We start from the raw sequence: 27219 nt of genomic DNA on the forward strand, positions 1-27219 counted from the left end.
GACGGGGAGCTTTAAATTAATTTCCTTTTTTTTTTTACTTAGGTAATTTTTAATAACATTTAATTACAATATGACTTGTGTCGCAGTTGTATACACTATAATATATATATATTTTTTTATTTGCTATTTTTTTTTCCCCCACGAAATTGGAGTTACCCGTTTTTAAGCGTGTATGTATAATTAGGAATCCGAGTTGGCTTTGTGTTGCAGTGGAGCCCACTAATGTGACAAACCGATTAGCCCCCGTTCACACTAAGGCGACCTGTGAGGCGACCTGGTCGCCTCACAGGTCGCCGTAGGTCGCCTTCCATAGGGAAGCTGTGGACCCGTTCTAATAGGAGCGACACAAGTCGCTCCGACTTAGAAAAAGGGTCCGGAGCTTCTTTGGGGCGACCCGGAGACGACCGCCATAGACTTCAATGTTATGAAGTCCGTGGCGGCCGCTCCGAGGTCGCGGCGCGCTGCTCGCACCGCGACCTCGGAGGTCGCCCCTCTAATTCGGATCGCCCCTGTGTGAACTGGGCCTTAGTCAAGGGATTTCACATCTTCAGAAAATGTTACTTTATTGTATTTTGTGTTTGTGTGTGTGTATATACAACAAATAATGCATCTTGTGGCTGAGCTGCCACTTCTTCAGAAAACGTGCATCACAAAATTACAATGGACAAATAATAAAAAAGGAAAAAATATATTATGGCGGTCTTGTGCAGATGATTAGGTGTACTGTATATTTTAGAAGTATAAAGAAAAAATACTTCTAGTACAGTATAAATCCAGTAGAAGCGCAGTGCAAATTCATAAATTCAGCTTCAGTTTTCTCTTCACTCTCTTAATTTTAATTTTTTTTTTTTCTATGTACATTTGTATGGTCAATTACTATTTCTAGCAATAAATCAGTAACTAAGTAGCGTGTGTATACTGCTAAACAGTCTTCAAAGACAACACTATTCTAGTACTACGGAAATGGTCGGATGCCCTTGTGTACCAAACTTTTTTTAGCAACCCTGAGAAAAGGATTGTTGTGGAGGAAACAAAGGTTGGGTGTCGACCAGAGCATGCATAATACATTGCATGTGTTTTGATCTATATGATAAAACATTGAAGTGGATTTATTAAAATTCCTAGGTTACTTCATTTAGTAGAATACCTGTCACCACTACCAAATTTATGTGTTCCTGCCTATGGCAGTACACCTAATATTCTTTCACATATATATTATTCTTATTATAGTGAAAGCCTACGGGAAGATTTGGCACCCTATCTCCTCCCACAGTTTTTACACTACATAGACAAATAATATACCGAAAGGAGCGGGTACCCAATCGCATTGCTATTACTTTTTGGAAGGTTTTGCCGAATGGTTTGCCGAAATATTGGGTAGATGTTTAGGAAAGAATGGCGGAATGTTGAAAACTAGAGTGGGGCCTGAAAATAGTTAGCGGGTGAGCGAAGAAATCTCGCCACAATTTCTAAACTGCTGCCACTCCCTCATTTTTAAGGCCACCTACACAAATGTTACATCAAAATTTTTGCCTATCCCTGCTGCCACTTTACATGTCCACATCAAAGCCATAGCCCTAATAGTTTTTACACTATGACCATTTGTTTCCAACTCACGCTGTCCATTGACATTCATTAAAACTGCACTCGAACCATTTCAAATTTCAAGGCCATTTTCTAACCTGAGACTGTGCCTTCAGTTTTAATGTTTCATAGACCTACTATACAACAAAATGTCGGGGTCTTGTGATTCCTATGGTCTAAAGGCCCGTACACACAATAAGAAAATCTGAAGGGAAAATTCGTCCGACGACCGATCTGTTGACTTTCGGATTGTTAGTATGGTGCTTTCGACAGCCGACTCCGACTTTTCGGCTGACAAAATCCTGATGTGCAGGCTATAAAATTTTTGTCGTCCGTCAAAACAACGTCCGGTTTTAGTCTCATTAGTACAGATTTCGACTGAAAAAAGAACACATACAAAACAATCCAACACATGACATCACTTCTGAAGTAGAATTCTGTCGTACGGGAAAATTCGTATGAAAATAACCTTCACTTTCCACATCAGACTAGCATGCCACAAAAAAACGGACGACAGATCGTTCGATAATCTGATCGTGTGTACGGGGCTTTAGCATATAGCAATTTTTCACATGGGAGATGGGGAGGGAGGGAGTCATATATGTTCATACAGACTTAAAGCGGAAGTAAACCCATCGATTTTTAACTGTTACATTACTGGTATGTGTAGGGAATGTAACTGTCACATTACTTGTGCTCTCAACCAAACTGTCAAACCATCAAATGGCTGGTGTCAGAACTGATTACATGTGTAGCATCATTGCAACCATAGCTCAGACATAGCTTTTTTTTATTGGGAAAGTTATATAGCAGAAAGTGAAAAAATATAGATTTTTTCTTTTTTGGGGAAAAAAATTGCATTCATTTTTATTTGGGTACAGCGTCACATAACCGCACAATTGTCCGTTTAAAGTAGCGCAGTGCCAAATCGCAAAAAATGGCCTGGACGTTAAGAGTGGTCAAGACAGGTTGTGTTTTTGTTTCCAAAGACTTCAATGGATCAAAAACTTGTATTGAAGGTTCGATTCACATCTATGCATGTTGCTTTTGAGTGTTTCAGCAGTGCTTTTTGCTTTGCCGTTATTTTATCGAGATGTTGCCGCAATATTTTCTTTCTTTTGTGAAAATTTGTTCTTGCGCATATTTTAAAAACGCTAAATTGTGGTAAAAATGTACCACATGCTTCTCCATTGAAGTCTATTGAACCAAAAAGCACTGTTTTGCATTTTACAAAAGTCCCTATCCCTTTCCAAAAACACAGAGGCATAAAAATGCATTGATGTGAGCATATTCTATAGGAACCTATGTTAAAAAAATTTTTTTTTAAAAATGTCCTGCATTTCTGCAAAAAGCATGAAAAAACACATTGGTGTGAATGGAGCCAAAAAAATGCAAAATTCACCTGGAATGTGCATCAACAGCTACCTGCAATGGCATACCTCCCAAACTTTTTGAGATGGGAGCGAGAAATACCTATTCTCAAATGTATGTAGGCATAAGACACCCCCTGTCACGCTCCCTTAAAGGAGAGTTATCCATTTCTGGACCGGGCCTTTTTCTGACATGTGGTGTTTACAAGTTTAAAACTGTTTTTTTGCTAGAAAATTACTTGGAACCCCAAAACGTATATTATTTTTATTTTTTATTTTTATTATAGATGTATAGATAGAGATATATATATATATATATATATATATATATATAGTGCAGTACATTTGGCACAAGAAAGGGAAATGGGAAAACCTCCAATTTGCTGTTACAAAATTGCTACAGCTAATTCTAAAATCAATATCAGCCTTGTATAAAGATTGACTGTATAAAGATTGACTGTATTTACAATGGTTCAGATGTAGAAAGGCCAGAATAAAGCACGTGAATGTATTATTATGACATCCTGTTTCTGTGACTCATGGTTGTTTCTGTATACTGAAACCAGTGACTTTCCAGCAGGTGTCAGAATCATTATTACCTGTCATTAGGAATGGGCTTGGGCATGTTTGGGATCTTACCTGCCCGATCCCACCAGGAAGCCGACACTGCACATGGCTAATCACAGGCATTGAGACATTTCCCAGTCTGTTCAGCTATGGATCAGGAAATGTCTCACTGCCTATGATTAGCCGTCGGCTTCCTGTTGGGATCCTGAACACGCCCGATCTCTACCTGTCATTCACACACACAGACTTAATTCATTACCAATCTGGCTCCGGCCCTCAATGATCCAGCAAGGGTAAGGCTCCGTTTTTCTCAGCAGGAGATCAAGCCACCGATCCCCCTCTGAGCAGCAGGAGGACAGCTGTGTCTCCGCGCTGTGGGCGGAGACACAGCTGTCAGTTCCCCATGCATCTCTATGGGGGAAATCGGATGGGAACGGACCGTCGGTCCGTTCTCATCCGATCCGCTGGACGGATGGAAAATAGGGTTTCCATCTGTCCAGATTTGACGGATCGGGTTGGATGTCAGCGGACATGTCTCCGCTGCCATCCGATGCCCCATAGGAATACATGGGGGGATTGTTCAGATCCGCCAAAAAAACGGACAGGCGGATCTGAACGGTCCGCCTGTGTGAAGGGGCCTTAGGCGTGTTTTTCTAATTAATTCACTTTTCACTTCCGGCCTATTAGACACAGCAGGAAGTAAGAGGCATTAATTCCAACATAAAATCCCCTCTAAAATTGGCCATGTACTAGGAGATTTTCGAATGGCCATTTTGTATGAAAATTCTCAAAACGTTCAATGGCTTAATGAATGTTATTTGGAATAAGTTTGAAATGTATTTTGCTTTAACATTTAATTTTGGAATGAATGTAATTTCCTGAACCAAAACCACAACCAGGCATACCCCGTTTTAAGTACACTCACTTTACGTACACTTGGAGTACGGACACAGCCTGGTCAGCTTGGCATGGCATTACACCCAGTTTTTAACATTGGCGTCTATGGGAAATCTTGGTCAGCTTGACATGGCACTGCTCCCAAACCATAAGTGAGGGAGCAATGTGAGGGGACCCAGGACTACAACATATCTTATTTGTGGCCAGCCAGCTTGCCTAGGAAATGAAAAAAGGTATTGTTTCACTTTAAGTACATTTTCTTTTACATACATGCTCTGGTCCCATTGTGTACTTAAAAGCGGGGTATGCCTGTACACTGTTAGAAATTTAATTTGAGAAATAAATTCATTTGAGAAAAAAATTAGATCCTGTCCCTTTGAATTTTCCTCCTGGCTATCGTCAAGAACATTGATTTGACCCCACTAATGATTAGAAAATCAAGTGAATGTTCTAAAACCAAAAACCTTTGAACCATGTTCTACTGGTGCATAGATACTGTAGCTTTAGACCGGTGTCACTGGAACAAGAATCTCCTCTAGGAAATTTCCTCTCCTTTCTTTTCTGGTGACCACTCAATATTAGTCCTTCCTAAATTAAGGGCTACAGGAGCAATTGCATCTCTATGCTACAAAGTTTACTAAGATTTACAGTCCTTTCACACGGCCTGTCCAATCAGGTCCACCTGTCAGTTTTTCATGCAGAACTGATTGGACACTATATTGTCCTCCTATGAAGCTTGGGTTGCTACCTCATTCCTTTAATGCAGGACACATAATAATTACACAGGTTCTGAGGCTGATATAATGCACAAAAGGTACCAGGTGAGTTTAATTACCACCTTAATCAGGAACAGAACCTGTGTAATAATGTGTCCTGGTTTAAAGGGATGAGGTGGCAACCCTAATGGAGCGGCAGATGTCAGCCGACACCTGTCCGCTGACACCCGCCGCCATCCGATCCAAACCTGCCTGCAGAAAACAGACAGATGGTGATCCTATTTTCCATCCGTTCTTTAGATCCAATGGAAACGGACAGGCAGCCCGTTTCCATCCGAATGCCCCATAGAGGAAAGCAGGACTGTGTCCTTGTCTGCTCCGCCCAGCAGAGCGGACACAGACAAGTCAACCGCATGTGCAACAGGGATCAGCGCAGTGATCCCCTGCTGAGCAACCGGATCCACTACATGGAGGCGCCCGTATGAAAGGGGCCTTTAAAGAGTATTTCCGCTTTTGTAGCCAAAGTGGGATTAACTCCTTTTTTTATTTGTTACATGTTCCCACTCACATAGCATAGAAATGCCCAAAAGCATAAACATTTTCATTTCTCTTTCGTTCATTGACAGACACAGCTCCTGGTATTCATAACCATTGGGTTATACTGCTCCCTACAGGAGTAGGACACTAGACAGAAAATAATTCTGGCTACACCCATGGGCAGTACCAGGGGGTATACTCCCTCTCTCTGCTAAAGCCACTGAGTGTTGTGTGTGTGTGTTTTTTTTTTTTTTTCTGCCTAGTCAGGACCTAGTTCCTTGCTGGGATCTTTGGTCCTGGCTATTTTTTTCCTTTTTAGATAGTAGATCTCACAAGAAAAATCCAGGAGAAAAAATTTCTATCACCTACCGGACTGGGTGACAGGTTGGATAATCTAGATCCAGTGGTCACCCCAGTTTGGTCAGCGTGTGTGCATACCTTGGCTCCGTGCTAGGTCGACGGGGACTGGCCTGCGAGTTAAACGCTACGCAAGATCGCATATGACTGGATCTCGGCCCGAGTCGCAGCAATCCTCCTGGCCGACATGCCCTCTCCCATTTAGATGGAGAGATGTTCTGTCTGGAGTGATAAAGGAGGTCACATGTCTGCTTGCAATTAGCAATGAATAAGCACATGGTGTGAAACGCGTCTGCTATCCAGTTTGTCTTGTGTTCCTGTTTGATGTTGGACCTTTGATTTAAACAATAAACTTAAGTTTCCAAGTTCCTGGGACTGGAAGTGCCGCTTTTTTCTCTACATGCACTGTCTGGAGTGATGCCTGCCTGGTTCCTGGTATGGTGAGTAGCTATCCCCCCTCTCCCCCTGGAGGGTTTTGGGGTGAACATGGGCCCCTCCTTGGGGCGGGCAGACCACCGGGTTCCCCTCCTTCCTGCAGGTACCCCCCTCCCCTCCATATGCTGGGGTTGTTTGGGTGGTCTGGCCTCTGTTCCTGGGGTGGGGGCTGGGTGCTTACTAGTGGACAATCGACTGTACCTGGAGGGTTGTACCTGGTGGGGGCTCCTGCTAGGGCCCCCCATCCTGCCTGGATCTGTCCTTGCCTCGTCATGCCGCATAGGGCCACCAATTTTGTTGTAGCCTGTGTATTCCTATACAATGTGGCCATGTTTGTGTAGTCCGGCGGCCATTTTGCTGTGGTTTGGCATGGAAAATAGCAGCAGCCATGACGGTGGAGCCCTGTAGGCGGCGGGAGCCCCTCCTTATCCCCTGGTTCTGACTCCTGGATGATTTTTCTTCCTGATCGCCGCATGTGTAGTGCATTATCCTGGTTGGCTGCAGGCGCTTGTTTCTGTTGGTGATGAGCCTGGTATGGTCCTCTCCCTCTCTGCTGAGGATCGCTTGGTGCTTTGTGCCTGGCGACTGGGTGGTGCTGCCAGCCCCTTAGCAGTGTTTTACACCTTTTTTATGGGGTCCCCCTTTGGAGCACATACCCCCACCTGATCCCCTCTCTGGGGCTGCAGGTCTCACTGGATCCCAACCATCCATGCACTGACGGCGGTCCTAGATTCCCTTGTGTCCCGCGTTGAGGTGGCTTTCTAGCGACGGGCTAGCAAAAAGCCTTCCCCTGCCTCATCTGTCTCATCAGATCCTGAATCTGATTCGGCTGCCTTGGATGTGGGTTCACCCTGCTGAGTCTGCAACCATGCACCTGAAATCCTCTGATCGTGGGGATGATTCCTCCATGTCCGCGACTGCACACGAAAAGGCGCTGGTGGATGCACCGATCTGTGCAGGGTCTCATGCACTGTATCTCATGCACTGTATCTGTGCGTGAGACCCTAAAGATGGAGGATGCAGCTGAAGCAAGCTGGTTCGGCAATGAGGCCAGTATTCACCCATTGCCCTAGTGTCGCAAACTCTGACTTAGTGGGCTAAGCTCTTACGCCGTAACCTAGAGGGGCAACAGCTTCCCCCTGCCTTTGCCGAGTTGGCAGACCAGCTGGTCCAGGAGCTGCAGTTTATCTATGATGCCTCTTTTGGATGTGGCTCCGCTGATGGCTCGCCTCTGTTTTGGCAGTGGTCCTTTTGATGTGCCTTTTGGCTCAAGTGCTGGGTCTACGCATCAGACTTCAAAAAACGCTTTGACTGATCTTGCTTTTAAGGAGATTGCCTGTTTGGAGCTACCCTGGATGACCTCATTAAAGGTCTCACAGGGGGGGAGAGTACTTTTCTTCCGCAAGCTACTAAGGGGAAGGAACCTTATAGTAAAAGTAGGCCTTTTTCATCCTTCAGGGTCGACTGACAAGAGCTTAAAGCCTTTCAGGGCCTCCTTAGGAGGATCCAAATGGACCTGGTCGGGCAAGCCAAGATCGGGCTTCTCCAGACCCATGGACAAGACTCCTTCAGCATGAAGGTGCGCCCTCACCTGTATCCGGGGTAGGGGGGACGTCTTTGCTGGTTTCCAGATCTGTGGACTTCCCTGGTACAAGACAAGCGGGTCCATGAAGTAATTTGGTCCAGCTACAAGATCGACCCCCGGAAAGGTTTTTTCCTTCCAACTTGCACCTGTCCCCATGTCCTCAGACCGCTTCCAGGGCCTGTTTGGGGCAGTACAAGACCTGTTCCTTCAAGAGATGATTGTCCCGATTCCGACTTCAGAAAGGATGCCAACTTGTCCGGGTGGAGAGGCCTCCTCGGCAAGCATTCTGCTCAGGGCATCTGGATGCTGAAAGAGTCCAGACTACCAATGAATGTCTTCGAACTCTGAGTGATCAGGCTGTGTCTGGATCATTGGATGGATCGTCTTTAGGGTTGTCCAGTGTGCATTCAATCGGACAATGCCACGGCAGTGGCTTATGTCAATCACCAAGGGGGCACAAGAAGTGTCCTGGTGGCTCTGGAGGTAGCCGGCATTCTAAGGTGGGTAGAACGGCTCAGTTCAGCCCTCTCCACCGTACACATTCCCGGGGTGGAAAATTGGCAGGTGGGACTACCTCAATTGGCAGTCGTTGGACCAATGGGAGTGGTCCCTTCATCCAGAGGTGTTTCATCAGCTGTGTCTCCAGTAGGGTGCCCCCCAAGGGATCTGTTGGCATCTCAACAGAAAGGTGCAGAGGTTTGTGTGCTAGTGGCTCAGTTGGGTGTGTATCGGCTGATTTACACCTTCCCTCCTCTCAAGCTTCTGCCCAGACTTCTACGCAGGATCAAGGCAGAGAGGTTCCGGTCATCTTAGGGGCTCCGGACTGGCCTTGTCAGACTTGGTACACCGATCTGGTGTGGCTGGTCGCCGACATTTCTTGGACGCTTCCTCTCAGGGAGGATCTGCTGTCCCAAGAATAGATCTTCCATCCTGCTTTACAGTCGCTGGCCTGACCGCTTGGCTGTTAAACGCCAGGTGCTGAAGGATAGGGGTTTAACTGAATCGGTGATTCTTTCACTGTTGAAAGCTAGGAAATCTACTCCTAGGAAGATCTGCCATCGTAAGTGGAAGACGTACATTGTGTGATGTGAGTCGCTTGGGATTCATCCTCGCTCCTTCTCAGTGGCTCGGATCTTAACCTTCCTTCAACGGGCTGTTGAACAGAAGTTAACCTTGAGTACCATCAAGGGCCAGGTGTCGGCTTTGGCGGTCTTCTTCCAATAACCTTTAGCCACACACTCCCTGGTGTGTACCTTTCTTCAGGGTGTCCAACATTTGGTCTCTCCAGTGCGGGTTCCGTTCCCGCCTTGGGATCTCGATTTGGTGTTTTCGACTCTACAGAAGCCTCCCGTTGAAAATATTTGAAAGATTCCCCTGCTTACGCTGTCCCAGAAGGTGGACTTTTTGGTGGCTTTTACCTCTGCGCTCAGGGTGTCGGAACTGGCGGCGTTATCTTGTCGTTCACCCTATCTGGTGATTCACAGGGATTAGGTGGTTCTTTGCCCCTGTCCGTCTTTCCTTCCAAAGGTTGTCTCTGATTTTCATTTGAATGAAGACATTGTGTTGCCTTCCCTGTGTCCCAGGCCTAAACATCCGAAGGATATTGCATTGCATGCCTTGGATGTGGCCCAGACAATTAGGGTGTACCTGGCAGCTATGGAGTCTTTCAGGAATTTAGACTCTCTCTCTATTTGTGCTCACGGACAGATTTTGAAAAGGGTTGTCCGCTTCCTCTGCGACCATTTCCAGATGGATTAGATAGACAGTGGTTCAGGCTTATTCCATCAGGGGTCAGGTTCCTCCTTTCCCTGTCAAGGCGCACTCTACTAGGGCGCTTAGTGCCTCCTGGGCCTTCCGTCATCATGAGTCAGTGACGCAGGTTTGAAAGGCAGCAACCTGGTCGTCAGTGCACACTTTTACAAGTTTAATAAAGTGGATGTTTTGGCATCTGCGGATGCTTCCTTTTGTCTGCAAGGTTTTGCAGGCTGCTGATTGAGAGGACCTGATCCTCTTTGAGGGTGTGTTGTTGTTGTGGTGTTTGTTTTTTTTTTGTTTGTTTGTTTTTTCAGGTGTGCTCAAGTTGTTTGAGCTCCCGTTGCCTGGTTGGCTGTGGTTAGCCTAGGGATTTTTTTGGTTGTTCCCACCCCTCATGTTTAACACGGCTCCTGGTATTCATAACCATTGGGATGTCCCAAAGCAGTGTCCATCAATGAACGTAGGAGAAAATTTTTTTTTTCTCTTTCGTTCATTTTTGACTTACCATAAAATCCATTTCTCTGTTCAATGACGGACACAGCACCCACTCGTCTGTGGAGTGATTATCTCCTGACACTGCTTGTAACACTGAGTGGCTATAGCAGAGAGAGGGGGGTATACCCCCTGGGACTGCCCATGGGTGTAACCAGAATTCTTTTCTACCTGGTGTCCTACTCCTGTAGGGGGCAGTATAACCCAATGGCTATAAATACCAGGAGCTGTGTTTGTCAATGAACATCAGAGCAATGGATTTTACGGTAAGTCCACAATCCCATTATTGCTGCTTACCAGTCTTATGCCTTACATGCTTAAAAAATCTACCTATCTTCCCTAGTCTATATAATTTTAAGAAGGGGGCTGGAGAGTTATGTTTATCATAAATAAGCCTGTATGTACTGTGCTGGGAGCTATCATTATCAGCTGTAAACTAGATGTGCACACGGTCTGCCCTAGCGAAGGGTTAGGCTCCATTCACACCTGAGCGTACTGGAATTTGCTTGAATCTTCCCCGCGATTCCATGGGACACGTTTGTAATGCCATTATTTCTTAATGGCACCCCAAATAGGGTGCGGTTTTTTGCAGCAAATGTCAAGTGACAAACGTGCTAAAATCGCAGCAAAAAGTGCAAAGCAAAACGCGCCTGGCTCTGCCATAATTTGGTACTTGAGCTTCTTTGACGCGTTTTTGGAGTGGAAGGAGGCACATTCAAATAAATGGTGCTGCTCCAAAAAAAGCACCACAAATACACACAAAAAAGCTAAAAAAAAAAAAATACAAAACGTGGTGCAGCAGGTATCGCTGCAGTACGCTTAGGTGTGAATGGAGCCTTAAAGATCTCAAGGCTTGGGTTGTACATTGTATGTGCACTTAAATGCCCCTGCTTTATTCCCCCTAATTGCATATTGCAAGCTATTCTAATCAATCAGAAGCTGCCCATAGAGTTAAAAAACATTGATTATCTTGTAACCATGGCATCTGAAAGTCCATGGGATATACTATATTAGGCAGCAAGCAAATATTATCACTTAAGTTGATGTATTGAAAGCAGGAACAAATGAACATTGCATTTTTTTGTTTATGGGCCTGCGTAGCCACAGACTGGTCAGGGTGCACATACTGACCTGTGCCCACAGCCAAAAGCACCTACAATGGGCCTGTGAGCATTAGAACTGGACCACAGAACAATGGGAGATGAGGGGCCTGGCCTGGTGAATCACATTTTTCTTTTACATCATGTGAATGGCTGAGGGCGTGTGCCGTCACTTACTGTACCTGGGGAAGAGATGGCACTAGGATGCACTATGGGAAGAAGGCAAGCCAGTGGAGGCAGTGTGATGGTTTGGGCAATGTTCTGCTAGGAACACTTTGGGTCCTGCCATTCATAAGAATGTTACTTTGACACCTACCACCTACCTAAACATTGTTGATGACTAAGTATACCCCTTCATGGAAACCGTATTCCCTGATAGCAATGACTGCTTTCAGCAGGATAATGCGGCCTGCCAAACTGCAAATATTATTTAAGAATGCTTTAAAGGACACAACAACAAGTTCAAGGTGTTGACTTGGCCTTCATTCTCTAGATTTCATTCCAATCAAGCATTTGTAGATGTGCTGGGGGGAAGAAAAAAGTCTGATCCATATCAGGTCCACCTCTCGGCTTACAGGATTTACAGAATCCAAATTAAATTTTTGGTTTAGATCCCCTTATTTCTGCTGGAATGCACAGATTACGACAATGATGTGATATTTCGTAATGATTTTAAAGATGCGTGTTTTGGACTACTGTCAAGAAGACAAAGTAAGGGGAGATGGTAAATGTGTTGCATTGTCAAGAGAGCAAGAAGTGAGGGCAAATCTTGGCAATGGAGACAAATGTTCTGATGACAACTGTCTTAGGCGGGAATTCCATGCACTTTGGGTAGATTTACTCTTCTAGTGGTTGTAAACAGTATAAAAAGTTTTTGATCACTATCAGCCTAAAAAAGGTGTGGGTTTTGCCATTGTCCCTGGAAGATTTGTGTGTGGGGGTTGGTACCTCAAGCCAAGTTGGATGGGACTTTTTAGGCAAGTAATTGTGCAAAAAATTTCAATTTATAAAAACGACAGATATTTAATGTCTTATATTAGATATGGTACAGGTAAGTACATAGTTATTAGTGTTGGGTTATAGACCCAAGTGAAGAGGTGTCCATAGTCAGAAAGTTATGTGACGTGTGAAATTGGTGACAATTTAGGATAAATCTCTGTTGGTCAGAGATTTTTCTCCTGCGTTTGTCCCTACGCGTTTCAGCTTCCTCTTGAGCCTTTTTCAAAGGTGGTTGTCACCAATTATATATATTTTTTGTTCCATGTATGATTTTTGGTATGCATCCTTTATGAACAGCGAGAACCAGAGCTGCCTCAATTTGTTGGAGAGTATGGTTGTGTGTTTTATTTACGAGATTGCTTCCGATTTGGTCATATACACGTCCAATTGGATCGGGAGCTCTGTATGCTGTCTTCCGATTTATCTCTCAGCTTGTGTGCCTCCCTCTGTTCGTAGAGATCTTGACAGTGATACGGGTGATCTAATCGCGGCTCTGGCCAATCACCTAGCCGGAGCTCGCAAACCTGCAAGAATGACAGGGGGAAGATGTCAGACTTCTCAGCGGTGACTTTACAGTGCTGGAGGGCTTCATTCCAAGGTGAGTATTTTTTATAATGTGCAAGTATGCAATGTTTTTATTCCTGCTGCATCTTCAAGACAGGAAGTGAAGGCAAATCTCTGTAGCAGGATGAAGAAAAGAAAAATATCTTGATAGAGGTTTTAACCCTTCTGTACTCTATCCAAAACGAAAAAAAAAAAATATATGTATGTCTGTATGTATATATGAACTTTTAAGGCAGGCTCTCCAGATATTTTTTTAAAGTGGTTGTAAGGTTAAGACATTTTTTACCCTAATGCAGTCTCTGCATGAACGTAAAAAATGTCCCAGTGGTAGTATCCCTCCCTCATCCTATTTAGTCCTATCTTGATCCAGCGCTGTGCCAATCAGCAGTGGCATTGCGCTCGCGCTCTCTCTCTCTCGGGCGCTCTACTGCACGCTTGCGCGCTCTCTCGGGTTTTCGGGCTCTGTCTCCTCACCGGAACTAAGGCAGCAGTGGAAGCCATTGGCTCCTGCCACTGTCGATCAAATCTTGTGACTAGGAAGTTGGGGGCAGAGCCGTGCTGCTTTGTGTGTGTCTATGGATGCACACAGCTCGGCTTGGGAACAAATACACATATCTGCTCCCATAGCCAGCAGGTATGGGTGGTGCATGCAGAAGAGAAGCTGGGGAAATACAGTATGTTAAATGTGCATGCGCAAATAAACTCTGATGTAAAAAAGCATTGGTGTTTACATGAGCCAAAAATGCATACAGACCTCCACCTCTATGGACATCTGATTGCACCGCCCATGGCTCTCCAAGTGTGGAAAAACGATAGGATTTTTTTTTTTTTTTCCCTGACCCTTCCAGCTTTTTCAGATGTCCACGTGAAAATGGTATATTTTTTAAAATGGCAAATTCATGGATAGATGGATTTTTCCATTATTCTTTCACTGTCAGAGTAGAAATGTCAGCCAACTGTCAGGTTGTAAGGCTCCTATGTAAGCTGACCTGTCTTATGCCTTAGATCTGTGCTTATAACTAACACTCTCCCGGGCTGCTGGAAGATGGTAACCTGTAATTTTTAATATGACTTTATTTTTTCTTTCATGTAATCTTGTCTTCATCTTTATGTGACAGGTCCTGGGTGTCTGTTATCAGCACTAAGCTCAGGGCTTAGAGCACTGCCCTGCCAGGTAGACAAAACAAGCGAGTAAACTTCAGAGAAATAAAGTTACAGCTATTTAACAGCAGATTCCATTTATTACAAAAAGAAGTAACTGCTTATTTTTAAGAGGAATACATACATTGACCATGTGAAGTCACATAGGGAGAAAATTCACAGAAAAAACATACCCGGGATGACCAAAAAGTGCAGTTCTAGTTTTTTTTTTCTATATTTAGCCCTGCTGCGGGCAAGCAGCGGGGTTTACTTTTTTGCCCCTTAAGGCTCCATTCACACCTGGGCAGTTTGGGATCGAGGCAGAATCACTGCGATTCTGCCCGCGATCACAAAACGCACTACAATTGCAGAAATACAGGTTCACTACAATTGCAAAATGCGGGTTCAGATGCTATTACTGTCAATGGCACCTAAAATGCAGTGCAGTTTTGCCGTAGGTGTCATGGCAAATTGCATCTTGTGAAGCTTGTCCCCCAAAAAAGAGCAGGAGCTTGTTTTGGGAGACGAGCTTCAAGAGTTACAATTTGCCAACATTGTCAAGCGATAAACTGCACAACAATCATGGCAAAACCACACTGCGTTTTTAGGTGTCATTGAAAATTAAGGTTTGTAGTGAGTTTTAAAATTGTGGCCAGAATTTGCAGATTTCTGCTGCAATCCCAAAATGCTTAGGTGTGAACGGAGCCTCACTGATTGGACAATGGAGCTTGATTTGGCTGCTCAGCATGAGTTTGTACTGAGCACCCAAGCGCTTCTGTGTGCGAGGGGAACCTGAGTGCCGGTTCACACTAGTGCGGCTGTGGAGATCGCATGTAATTCGGAGCGCACTGCTTTCATTACATGCGATCTCCTGTGCAGATGCGAATTCAGCCATACACTTTGTATGGCTAAATTTGCACTGTATCCACAGCAAACACACACAGGACCCTTTTTTTCAGCCGCATCAGGATCGGATCGCACAGTGGTTCACACTTGTGCGATCCGATTCTTGGGCGAACTGTCAGATCGCACTGCGATATGCAATCAAACTGGGGGTGTCGTTAACATTTAATTGACACCCCCTGCGTATCGCATATGGCAGTGTGAACTGCCAGATGTGCGTTTGCGATGCGGGAACAGGCTGCGAATTCACAGCCTTCCCACATCGCACAAGTGTGAACCGGCACTGAAGGTATAAAGTTCCTTTTTTATTTTTTTTTGTTTTATATGTAATTTTTTTTTCTTTTCCATCACTCCCACTCACAATGGGAGGGGCCTCCATATCATGCCATAGGAATTATTTGCTATATTAAGTTTGTCAATGCAACAATTCAGATTGGCTCTGAGGAAGAGGGGATCTCCCTCAGAACGCCTCAGCCACCTGGAAGGTCCTTCGGCGTGCTTTTATGAATGACCTTGTTTGTAAGTACATTTCTTTTTATTGTTAATTAATAAACACCATTTAGGTAGTGCGCAAGGCTGGTGTGCCCTCTTTTCCTTTATATTACAGTATTTTTTTTTTAATTCATTTTTTTTAATTGTCATTGGGGACAAGTAGATTGGAACCCTGATTAAGTCCCTTGGCCAAGTAGTTTTTTAAAAAATTTCCACTCCCCTGCATATTTCCCAATTTTCCACTTTAAACAAAACCGGAAAAAAGAGCAAAGCAAAAAGATTGAAAGGTGTAGGAAAGAGGGGAGCTGTAATGCTTTGTGTAATTACTGTAGGTGATGGTACTGAAGGTAATGGTACAAGTGTAAGGCTCCATTCACACCTGAATGTATCGTTTTCAGCAGCTTTTTTTTTTTTTTTTTATAGGCGTTGTATTGCAGGTGTTTGAAGGCAGGCATTGATATTAGGGATCAACCGATTATTCTCAAGGCTGATATATCGAGGGCCGATATGCACTTTCCGCGATATATCGGAATCGACCCCGGAAGTTACCGATACTGCCAATGTTGTGTGCTGCGCACACTTGACGTGATTGCATGTGTTGCTTCACGTGTCTCTGCACGCTAGACCTATAGTTTGACACGTTCTGCCTTCTAAGACCGCCTCCCACGCCTCGGACAGTGTGTGCAGCTGCAGTCCGGTCACAGAGCCAGCCAGCCACCCACAGGCCCTGGCCTCAGCCACCCCCCACCACAGGGTGCCAGCCAGCCACAGCAGGGTGCCAGCTGCCAGCCACCCACCCCACAACAGGGTGCCAGGCCAGCATCCCTCCACCCACCCCATAACCGGGTTCAAGCAAGCCACCCACAGGGTTGACACCAAGCCAGCCACCCACCACAGTGTTCCAGCAAGCCAACCACCAACGACAGGCCACTCCTCTCCTCCTGTACCAAGTGAGCATGTTAATGAAGTGGCAGCATTGTATGAAAAAAAAAAAAGTAGCCGTTTAACAGGTGAACATGAACATGCTGAAATATTCTGCTTTCTGCAGTATAATATTGTTCTACTTAACTGGGAGTGTACTAGTACTAGTGTCCACTCCAATCCTCTGTCTAGCTTTTGTCTAGCTTTTTTTCTATCAGTTTTGCACTGATTCCAGTAGTGATTTAAAATCATTGCAGTGAGTGCATACTGCAGCAGTAGTCCGCTGACTCCAGTCCAATCCACTGTCTAGCTGTTGTCTAGCTTTTTTCCAAGCAGTTTTGCACTGACTGCAGTAGTGATTTAAAATCATTGCAGTGAGTGTACTATTGCAGCAATAGTCCACTGACTCCAATCCACTGTCTATCTGTTGTCTAGCTTGTTTCTAGCAGTTTTGCTGCCACTGACTGCACTGCTGCAGTAGTGATTTAAAATTATTGCAGTGAGTGACTGCACTACTGCATCAGTTTATGCATCATTCACAATCAGATGATGTGAAACTGATGTCCCTGCAAGTGCAGTTTTACTTTCAGTTTCCATGCAGTTAAGGTGTGAAGAATGAGCCCTTAATGTTAAAAAAGTTAATAAATAAACATTAACATGTTCAGTAACAGATTTGTGTCAATATTTGTGTTTATTTTGCAAAACTTTGAATGTACAAAATATCGGCCGATACCGATATGCGATAGCCAAAATATAGGTATCAGCAAGGAAAAAACGATTATCGGTCGATCCCTAATTTATATAAAACAAAAACGCTTGTAATCTGCCGAAAAATAAACTTGTGTACTTTTTTGAGCTTCAGGCGTTTTGCTTCAGGTGACAAAATGCTCATATGTGAACAGGGGCCATTGAAATTATTTGTAATTTGCTTGTTGGGCGTTTTAGGACTTCAGAGATGAGCGTTTTTATGAGCTGAAAAAACGCTCAGGTGTGAACAGGGCCTAATTGCTCATGAAGCATATCAAAACACCAAAACAAAAAAGTAATGATCTATTGCAATTTATCAATCCTTAGATGTGGTTCCACATTACCTTTTTTAATTTCTGTTTAAATGCCATTAAACTAGAACGGTTCTGGGTCAGTTTATCCTATACTGTATACATTTTTAAACTGATAGTTTTTATATTTGTATTTTCATTAAAAAAAAAAAAACCTTTGTTTTTAACCAAACCTATATAGAGAACCTGAACTGTAGAAGTCGTACCCAAAATAAAGGAAATCCAGGGCAAAGGATTAGTCATCAGTATTGGGAACAATGCACACTGGACGTTTCACCTTGGTGCATAAGGCTCCAGGGTTTAGCTGCCGGTGGAGGGCAGAGGTGTTCAATCTATCCCACTGCCGGCAGCCTAATAAACTCTGAGATCTGATATACAGCTATGAGGCTCCAGGCATAGGAGTGCCTGAGTGCAACAAAGTGCACTGCTATTTCAGAAGAAATTTCAGGCAAAAGGTACATTTTCAGAATATTGCTCAGGCACAAATAACATTTCTAGATACTCTAGAAATGGCAAATCTTTACTTTTTGACATCTGGTCCATTTAAAGGCCAAGTTTTACCTTTTCTTGAAAATCCCGTATGCGGACAAGGGGCCCTAGTAAGTATTTAAAAATGGTGCAGCTATAAAAAAAAATATTCATTCATTTTAATGTCATGCCTGTAGGCCATTTCGGTCCTTGGAAGCCTGGCTGAAAAACCTACTAGTTTTTAATCACTATGTCCTTTGAACACTAACTCCGATCACAGGAGCAAAAAACCAAAATTGTTTTGTATTCTAAGCTCGTGTCCCGGAATGGCTGGCGGTGCTGTACTACTTTATCAGGGCTCTGGGCTTTGGATAGCATTAGCTTTCTGGCTCCTATGCCTTCCCTTTCACTGGACTCTGGATTGCTTCTGTTACCATTCCTTGTCCGGATACAAATTCTGCCAACTGCCCTGACCCTTGCCTGGATGACATACTATGCTATTATCTGCCACCAGCTCAGACCACTGCTTGCTTGGCAACCAGTCAACCCCCAGTCTGGTCACTCCTTCATACAGTATCTGCATTGAATGCTCCCATCCTGAAGCCATGAGACATGCTATTTAAGTTCTCTCGCCCTCTAGGTTTCTGGGCAGCATCCAGGGTCTGCAAATATAGCATTGTTCCCAAAGTCCCAGGGGCATCCAAGTATCACTAGTCTAGGCCTACTTGCGGGCAACTGCTATAGGTGAAACTGGACTGATGTCTCCTTATTTTTCCAGAACAGAACATGAACCAGTAAACTTTGGAATCGTATGGGTAGGCATACAATGTATGTGACCCTGTATTACGAGAGGCTCAAACCACAGTCATAAGACATTTGGAACACTTCTCATTAATTCACAGCAATGTTTTGTCCTCCCCTGTTATTTTGGAAGAACTGGAATTACTTGAATTTTAAATAAGCAGAGGCAGCAAAATTATGTATTTTTACATTTTATCTTCCTGCTGTCCACTTTCTGAGAAAACAAGTACTACCTTTAGGGGTTTACGCAGATATGTCATGTGAAAAAAACTGCAGAACTAAATGAATCCTCAGACAGAGTTACTGTAAAACTGGTAAAATGAATGAAGTTCTCGTCGCCTTTTATGATTTTATTCTGTAAATGCCTTGGTCTTTAGCTTTCAACTTGGATGTAAATGAAGTAAAAATGTAGTTACTCAAAGTATCTTATCCATTTTTTTTTTTTTTTGTTTGTTTAACAGCATGAGTATATCAAGAAATCCAGGAATATATTAATCTTTCAATTTGTTTCAGGTGTTATATTGAAACTTTTTATATGAAAATAATTTAGGATAAAACCTTTTTAATATTTTACATGTGCCATGTGTTATACGTGCTACATATGCCATGTATTATACGTGTCTACCTGCTACTAGTATTCTCTACTGGAATGGTCACGGTATAGCTGGAAGCCCCAGGGAGCTGTGTTTAATGGTATTTTACACAGGTATAGACCTGCTAAGAACAAATGAATATAAATTGAAATATGTATTATCTCTTTATAAAGCTGTCTATATTGTGCACAATAGGCCTATTTTTTTCTTCTTCTTCTTAAAATGCATGTAAAGGAATAAAAAAAAAATATATCTACTGTATCTATCATACATTTTTGTATGAGCAACAAGCTTTTATTTCTGTCCATGCCTCCTCCATTTTTACCGGTGAACATTGTCAACAAAGCATAACATGACCATACATGTTTCTAAGATAACTCTTTAAGGCCCAGTACATTTTTTTTTTTTTTTATGGCTCTGAACCTGGCTCTGTTTCAGCCAAGGTGTTCATGCATGCGATGGTGAGTAGATTCATGTTTTAAAGCCGTGCTCAAGGCCATTAAAAAAAATATATATATCACCCTACAGGTAGGTGATAGGTAAAAGTATAGTGGGCCTTGGCTGCCTAACAGCAGGGCCATAATTTCAGCTGGCTGTCATATCTCCCAGGTGTGATTGCTGAGAGGGGAGTCTCCCCACTGGCTCTGTGAGAGGATTCTCATTGGGCAGTGGAAAAAATCCAATCAGAGACACATTCAGGCCTGTATCTGCCGCAGAGGTTTCTGGGAGTGGGTATAAGTTTGAGGGGAGTGCATGACGCAGCGTCTTTGGCGGGAAGCGGAGTCCCAGGAGGGAGAGTACGACTGTCTCTCCTCCTGTCAGAAGGATCGGGTGTCTCGGGTGGCTGCCTGGGAATCCAGAGAATGCTGAGTTGAGCTGTAGAGGGGATTCAGTGTGCTGAGGACCAGTGGAGGAAGAGGGGTTCAGTTCCAAGAAAGCCTGCCAAGGTCGTGAGTACTGTGAACTGCCCCTGGGGGTCTGCCAAGTGAAGAGGGGACCACTCCAGAGAAGGTTCCAGGGATCCAGGAGTCAGCTAGCTGTAAAGGGGGTGCCTAGTCAGAGGACCCTGAAGTGTAGAAGGGGCGCCAGCGATTGGGCCCTGAAGAGCTAATGTGTACAGTGTGCAGTGTACAGATTTAGAGTTGCAGCGGCACAAGCAGTGACAAGGAGCTACCTCTGTCAGTGAAGGACTGGAGGGAGCTGTTCAGTGACTTTTGAGCTAGATTGAGTGTCAGGAGTCAAGTGTTCTACAGTCCTGGATCTTCTGAGTTAACAAACAAGTTAAAGTGGAAGTTCCAGCACAAGTTCAGCATAACCGTATCTTCAAACGCCAGGAAGTGCTGGTCGGCATTCAGCTGGCATCAAGACAGTGCCAACGGGCATTTTTGTATAAAGTACCAGTTAACCTAGTTGAGCCAGAGGAGTATCCCACTCATTCCCTTCTCCCATCCCCAACATACAATAAACAAAACCAACCAAAGATGCCGGAGTGGTCATTGTCTCAATTCTCACACTTGGGTTCACAACTTAAATGTGTTGGAAGTGTCACTGGTAACAATGGCAGACCCACATCAGGCTCAAGGCCTGGAAATATTGCTACATAAATAAAGACAGTGCTCTACCACCTCCACTTATTCAAATAAGATGGCACACTGGTGCACAGTCAAGACCCTCAAAGCCAAGCAATAGTCCGATGCAGTGTTTCTCAACCCTTTTCCAGTTAAGGCACTCCTTTTTAAAACTTTTGCATAAAATCTTAAGGCACAGCATTCTAAAATGTAAAACTAAACTCCTAGTTTTACATAACACAGCAACAGCCACACACACATGACAGCCAGCATTAGGAGTGATTTATTCTTTCAAAGTAAATACACTTTTGCACCCTGGTACTGACTAGTATTTCAGTGTTTCTCTTCTCCCTCAGCTTCTTTCACTCAAGAATGCTGTGCAGGTGCTTAATTATTAATAAACCCTGCTCAATCCACCTGCTGGCTTGTTTACCATTTTTGGGAAATTTCAGGCAACTTTTAGGCATTTTGCCGAGGTGCGCATGAAGAACCCATAGGGCACCCTGGTTGAAAAAGGCTGGTCCAATTGGTAGAAAAATGCTGGCGCACAGTTCATCAGTTCATTCCCACTCCTCAGGTTTAAACACACATATATATATATATATATACTGAAGAGATGACTCTTTGTTACAGTGTAACGTAGTGGGTGTACAGCTTGTATAACAGTGTAAATTTTCTGTCCCCTCAAAATAACTCAACACACAGCCATTAATGGCTACACCACTGGCAACAAAAGTGAGTACACCCCTAAGTGAAAATGTCAAAATTGGGCCCAAAGTGTCAATATATGGTGTGGCCACCATTATTTTCCAGCACTGCCTTAACTCTCTTGGGCATGGAGTTCCCCAGAGCTTCACAGGTTGTCACTGGAGTCCTCTTCCAATCCTCCATGACGAAATCACGAGGCTGGTGGATGTTAGAGACCTTGCGCTCCTCCAGCTTTCATTTGAGGACACCCCACAGATGCTCAATAGGGTTTAGGTCTGGAGACATGCTTGGCCAGTCCATCACCTTTACCCTCAGCTTCTTTAGCTCCACATACGAAGACATTTTGGACATGGTCCCAACTTTCTGGGAACGGTTTGGGGTTGGCCTTTCCTTTTCCAAAATGACTGCGCACCAGTATACAAAGCAGATTCTGAAACCCAATACTAATGTTCTTAAGTGCACTATTATATATTGTTACCCCAGATGTGGCTATGCATAAGTGTTCATGATTAGGGTACCCCTAGAAGGTGTTTGTAAAGTACCTGGCACCTAGATGTTAGTGTTGGCTGGCTTTCAGTGGGACCCTTTTGTAGGTGGTGCACACAACGCTGTCCCTTTTTAGGAGTATGTAATGGATACCTGCAGGGCTGCTATGTAAAGAGCAATATGTTGTGCTGTGTGTAGCAAGGAATTAAGTCCTGTTTTGTCTCTGCTCACCACTCCTGACAGGCAACAGGTCTGGTTTCATACACTATGCAGTCAGCAGTTTTAGACGTCGGGTCCCAGAGGCACAGTCTTTCAGCTCTGGTTCTTACAAACTGCAGTCTTTGCCAGACTCTGGAAGACTTGGCAGCAGGTTCTTTCTCCTGATGTAGGCAGACAGGCACAAGCAGCACATCCCGGCTCCATGACTCTCTTTCTGGTGTCACATCCTGCCACAGGTCCTCTCAGCGCTGTTTCTCCTTGGTAAAGACAACTTGGTCTCTAGATTTGCCTGCGAAAAGCAGGCTTGTGTCCAGGGATTTTAGCTCCTGTAGTTCAGAGCCCACCTGCCCCTATTCGCTTGTACTATTCTGCGTCCCTTTATGAAGTATAATTCCCATAATCCAAGGCTCCTCCACAGCAAGCCCTCTCCCCATCTCTGATTCCAGCTCTCCTGATGCCTGATAGGCTCAAGCCCAATGCCAAGTGGAAGGGGGTTGAGGTATGAGCAGAGGATTTCACAAAGAGGCTCAGCCAGCAATGAGGAGGAGGAGGAAATCTGGCTGCACCCTCTATTTACATAGCAGACCAGCAGGACGGGCGTATAGGAATAGGAGATTACAAAGCTGGTGGCATGAAAAATAGATTACGGGGCCAATAAATTGTTAATGTGTATGAAATATTTTTGGAGAATAAGGATACCATTTAGTGTCACTACGTCTGTGGGCAATACAATTGACCTGACCTATCCTCTTTCTGTAGACATTGAAGCGTAACTCCACTTTCGTTGAGAAAAAAACACTCACCTATGGGTGATCTATGTACATTGCGAGGATTATAACAATTTTTGTTGCAGATTCCAATTTTTTTTTTTTTTTTTTATTCTGAAGAAATCAGTAGTTTCACAATTAGCAATCAGCTGTGAAGCTGCAAAGCACTAATGATGAAATCTGCTGGGCCTGCATCCCTTATAGACCTGTTCCTATTGGATGTATCTCACCAAAAATGACATTTTGTTGCAGAGGATGCCAGAGGATGTCTTTGGCTCACCAATTTTCCCAGAAGTCTGCCTATCACACAAGCAGGAAATGTTTCTGGGGTGTGTTCAGTCTAGAACTGTGTACAGAACAGCTCCAGGTAGCCATATTGCATTGCATTTCTTGAAAATTACAGTGGCTGTAGATTGAAAAGGAAAGGTAGTTTTTTTTTTTAACACTTCTGGACCAGGCCTTTTTCTAACACTTGTTGTTTACAAGTTTTAAAATCATTTTTTTGGCTAGAAAATCACTTGGAACTCCCAAACATTATACATTTTTTTTATTTTTTAGCAGAGACCCTAGAGAATAAAATGGAGATCGTTGCAATATTTTTTATCAAACCGTATTTGTGCAGCGGTCTTACAAATGCAATTTTTTTGGAAAATATACACTTTTTGATTAAAAAAATAAGAAAACTGTAAAGTTAGCCCATTTTTTTTTTCTATAATGTGAAAGATAATGTTACGCCGAGTAAATACATACCCAACATGTCATGCTTCAAAATTGCGCACGCTCGTGGAATGGCAACAATCATTGGTACTTAAAAATCCCCATAGGCAACATTTCAAAAAATTCTACAGGTTACCAGTTTAGAGTTACAGAAAAGATGTATTGCTCTCGCTCTAACGATCGCAGTGATAACTCACATGTGTCGTTTGAACACTGTTTACATATGTGGGTGCAACTTGAGTATGCGTTCGCTTTTGCAAACTTTTTTTTTTTTTTTTACACTTTTTTTTTTTTTATCACTTTTATTCCTATTACAAGGAATGTAAACATCCCTTGTAATAGAAAGAAGCATACCAGGACCTTAATGTGAGATCTGGGGTCAAAAAGACCTCCGATGTCACATCTACAGTAAAAAAGGGGAAAAAAATATTTTTTTCATGATGGGGGGAAAAAAATGGGCTCTATTAAACCGTTGCTAGGAAGTGACGTATGATGTTGCTCCGGTCCTCCAATGCCATAGAGTGGTGTGGGGGCCATCTTGCCCTCACTCGACTTCCTGCCTGGGAGGACAGCGGACCAAACCATTTTCCACGCTACAACGGGTCCGGTAAGTGGGGGGAAAATGACCGGGAAGCGGCGGGAGGGGGGTACAATTGAAGTCAATGCAAGTCGCCTCCAGGTCGCCCCAAAGTAGTACAGGACCCTTTTTCTAAGTCGGAGCGACTTGTGTCGCTCCTATTAGAACGGGTCCTGTGCTATTCAATGGCGGGCGACCAAGTCCCCTGACAAGTCGCGCTAGTGTGAATGGAGTCTTAGTGGTAGAAGTAACACCAATAGTAAGAACAGTTTGCAACAAAAGAAGGATTAACAAATGTTGCTATAATTCTTGATCACCAAATCCTTATTGGGTTCAAACCGTAAGCAGAGGTTGATCATCAAACTAATTAATATTACAAGGAACAGAGAATGTAGTGTTATGCCCCATACACACGTGCAGATTATCTGCAGACTTTTGTCTGCAGACTTACCAAAACCATATAATATGAGGTCAAATCTAAACACTTTCAATTTGTATGCAATCCGGCAGGCCCTTGCACTACATAGAAAAGGTAAGTCTGCAGACAAAAGTCTGCAGATAATCTGCACGTGTGTATGGGGCATTAGGTAATGAATCGCACCGAACATTCAGACTTAAGGGAGATGTTAGGGGATATGCTCTTTTAAGTATTTAGAAGCTCTAGGGTGAGATAGCCCAGCTTGCCATTTTTAATTTTTGATAGAATGATAGAATAGTTCTTATAGGCTAACGGGAAAGGTAATTTTTAATAACATTCAATTACAACATGACGTGTGTTGCAATTGTAAACGCTATATTTTTTTCTTTAATTGCTATTTCCCCCCCCCACAAAAGTAGAGTTTTCCTCCAGCAGAACTTCTGAACACCACAAAATGAAAACCCTATTTAGGGCTCTTTCACACAGCCGCTCCGTATGTCCGCAAATCATCCTATTTTTTTGCGGATGATTTGCGGACATAATGTAAGTGAATGGCATTGCGGATGTCAGCGGAATACCATCCGCTGACAATCCGATTTTCTTCCTTTCAGTTCTGTTCCGTTTTTTGGAACGGAACAGAACCCTATTTTTCCTCCGTTCAAAAAACGGAAAGGAAGGAAAATCGGATGTCAGCGGTGTCATCTGCTGACATCCGCAATGCCCATAGACTTACATTATGTCCGTATATCATCCGCAAACGGATGGGATGATATGCGGGCATACGGAGCGGATGACACAAATGTCATCCGCTCCGTGAAAAAAAAAAAAGTCCCGCAGCGGACAAAAACAGCGGAGCGGCCGTCTGAAAGAGCGCTTAATTTATTTTTAATATTAAAAGCCCCCCTAGCATTTCTTGCCACGGCCATCTTGAGTAGGGGCATATGATCCATGTAGCATTTACTTCTTGGAAACCATCTGCCCTTAGGCCAGTCATGCAGAAAGAAGGGGGTGCTTAGCTGAGAAAACCCCCCTCTTCCAGATTAACGAAAATGAAATGTCCATTAGGACTCATGGGATATGTGACATTATTTTGACCTAGGCCAGAAACCAGTAAGCATCTGAGAGAATAAAAAAAAAAAAAAAAAAGGCAAGTAATGAGAGGAAACTTTCATGGTAACATGAGCATTTTCTCTTCTCTTTTTTTTCTTTAGGTCATTGCAGTGGTCATGGATCTTTTCACAGATGTTGACATCTTATGTGATCTCATAGAAGCAGCAAGCAAAAGAAGAGTACCTGTTTACCTGTTACTCGATGAAAAAAATCTGAAGTACTTCAAAGAAATGTTTCAGAAGTTGGGATTCGACAAAATTCATCTACCTGTAAGTTTCAATTGCAAATAATATAAAAAACTATTTTAAGCATGTCTTCCAAAGCATTTTCCTGTAAGACCAAGTTTCCGGCTGTGAGATGGGGCTTCATTGAAGAAAGGCATCAGTTTACTAAGCTTTACCGCCTGCGATAATGTTACTCATTTACATAAATTATTGCATGCAGGTAATTCAGTGTCCAATTCACCAAAAAAAAAAAAAAAAAAAAAAATGATGCAGTATTTAATGGGGGAAAAAAAATGTGCCGATTAAATATCGCATAAAAAGCCTAAAAAAAGTCCAATTCACAAACAGACCAGAGAGTAAAACAGCATGTGGTAATCGCCACCAGGGTTTTGCTGGTGATATCACATGCTGTATTTGTCGAAAAAAAAGAAAAAGCATGGGGGTCGTGGGACCCAGGCTGTTATTTTTTTACAAATAGCTGGATGCTAAGCAGTGGGCCGGGAAGCCGGCAGCAGCGTCCTTAACAACTGATGACTCCTTAGCTGTCAGCGGGCTTCCCCACTAACAGCTGATTGCTTTTTTTTTTTTTTTTTTTTTTTTTTTTACAGACCACTTTAAAAGTATGGGTGCTGTGTTTTTTTTTTTTTTTCAAATGTCCCCTCCCCTTCCTGAACCATACCAGGCCACATGCCTTTAACATAGGGGGTGGGTGTTTTGGGGCATGGAGGACTCTGCCCCTCCCACCCCAAAGCAACTTGTCCCCTTGTTGATGTGGACAAGAGCCTCATTCCCTCAACTGTGTCTGGTGGGGGGGGGGGCTCTGCGGTCAGGTGGCTTATCGGAATCTGGTAGCCCCCTTTAACAAGAAGGCCACTGGATCTCGCCCCCGCCTATGTGAATGAGTATGGGGTACATTATATTAAAGTGTCTATAATTAACAAAAAAACCCAGAGACAGTTTTTGACAAATCCTTTATTAAAAAAATGAAACGGTGTCCCTGATGTAAATCCATCGTCAATCACAATACCCACCACACTGCCGAGCTCTGCTCACGAGGACAGCTGGCTGCTGAATGCCTCCTTTGCCATTTG

The 27219-nt window shown here is 43.6% G+C and overlaps 1 protein-coding gene across 1 annotated transcript in view; it reads left to right on the top strand.

Moving 5' to 3' along the window:
- Positions 1 to 27219, top strand: part of LOC309566526 (protein FAM83C-like) — a 73039-nt gene that overhangs the window by 19364 nt on the left and 26456 nt on the right. The window contains exon 2 of the mRNA XM_082271699.1: positions 26006 to 26173. Within this exon, the coding sequence (XP_082127825.1) occupies positions 26006 to 26173 (168 nt within the window). The remainder of the gene's footprint in view (positions 1 to 26005; positions 26174 to 27219) is intronic.

This window comes from Pelophylax lessonae (genome assembly GCF_965119305.1).
Source record: "Pelophylax lessonae genome assembly, chromosome: 11".
NCBI lineage: Eukaryota > Metazoa > Chordata > Amphibia > Anura > Ranidae > Pelophylax > Pelophylax lessonae.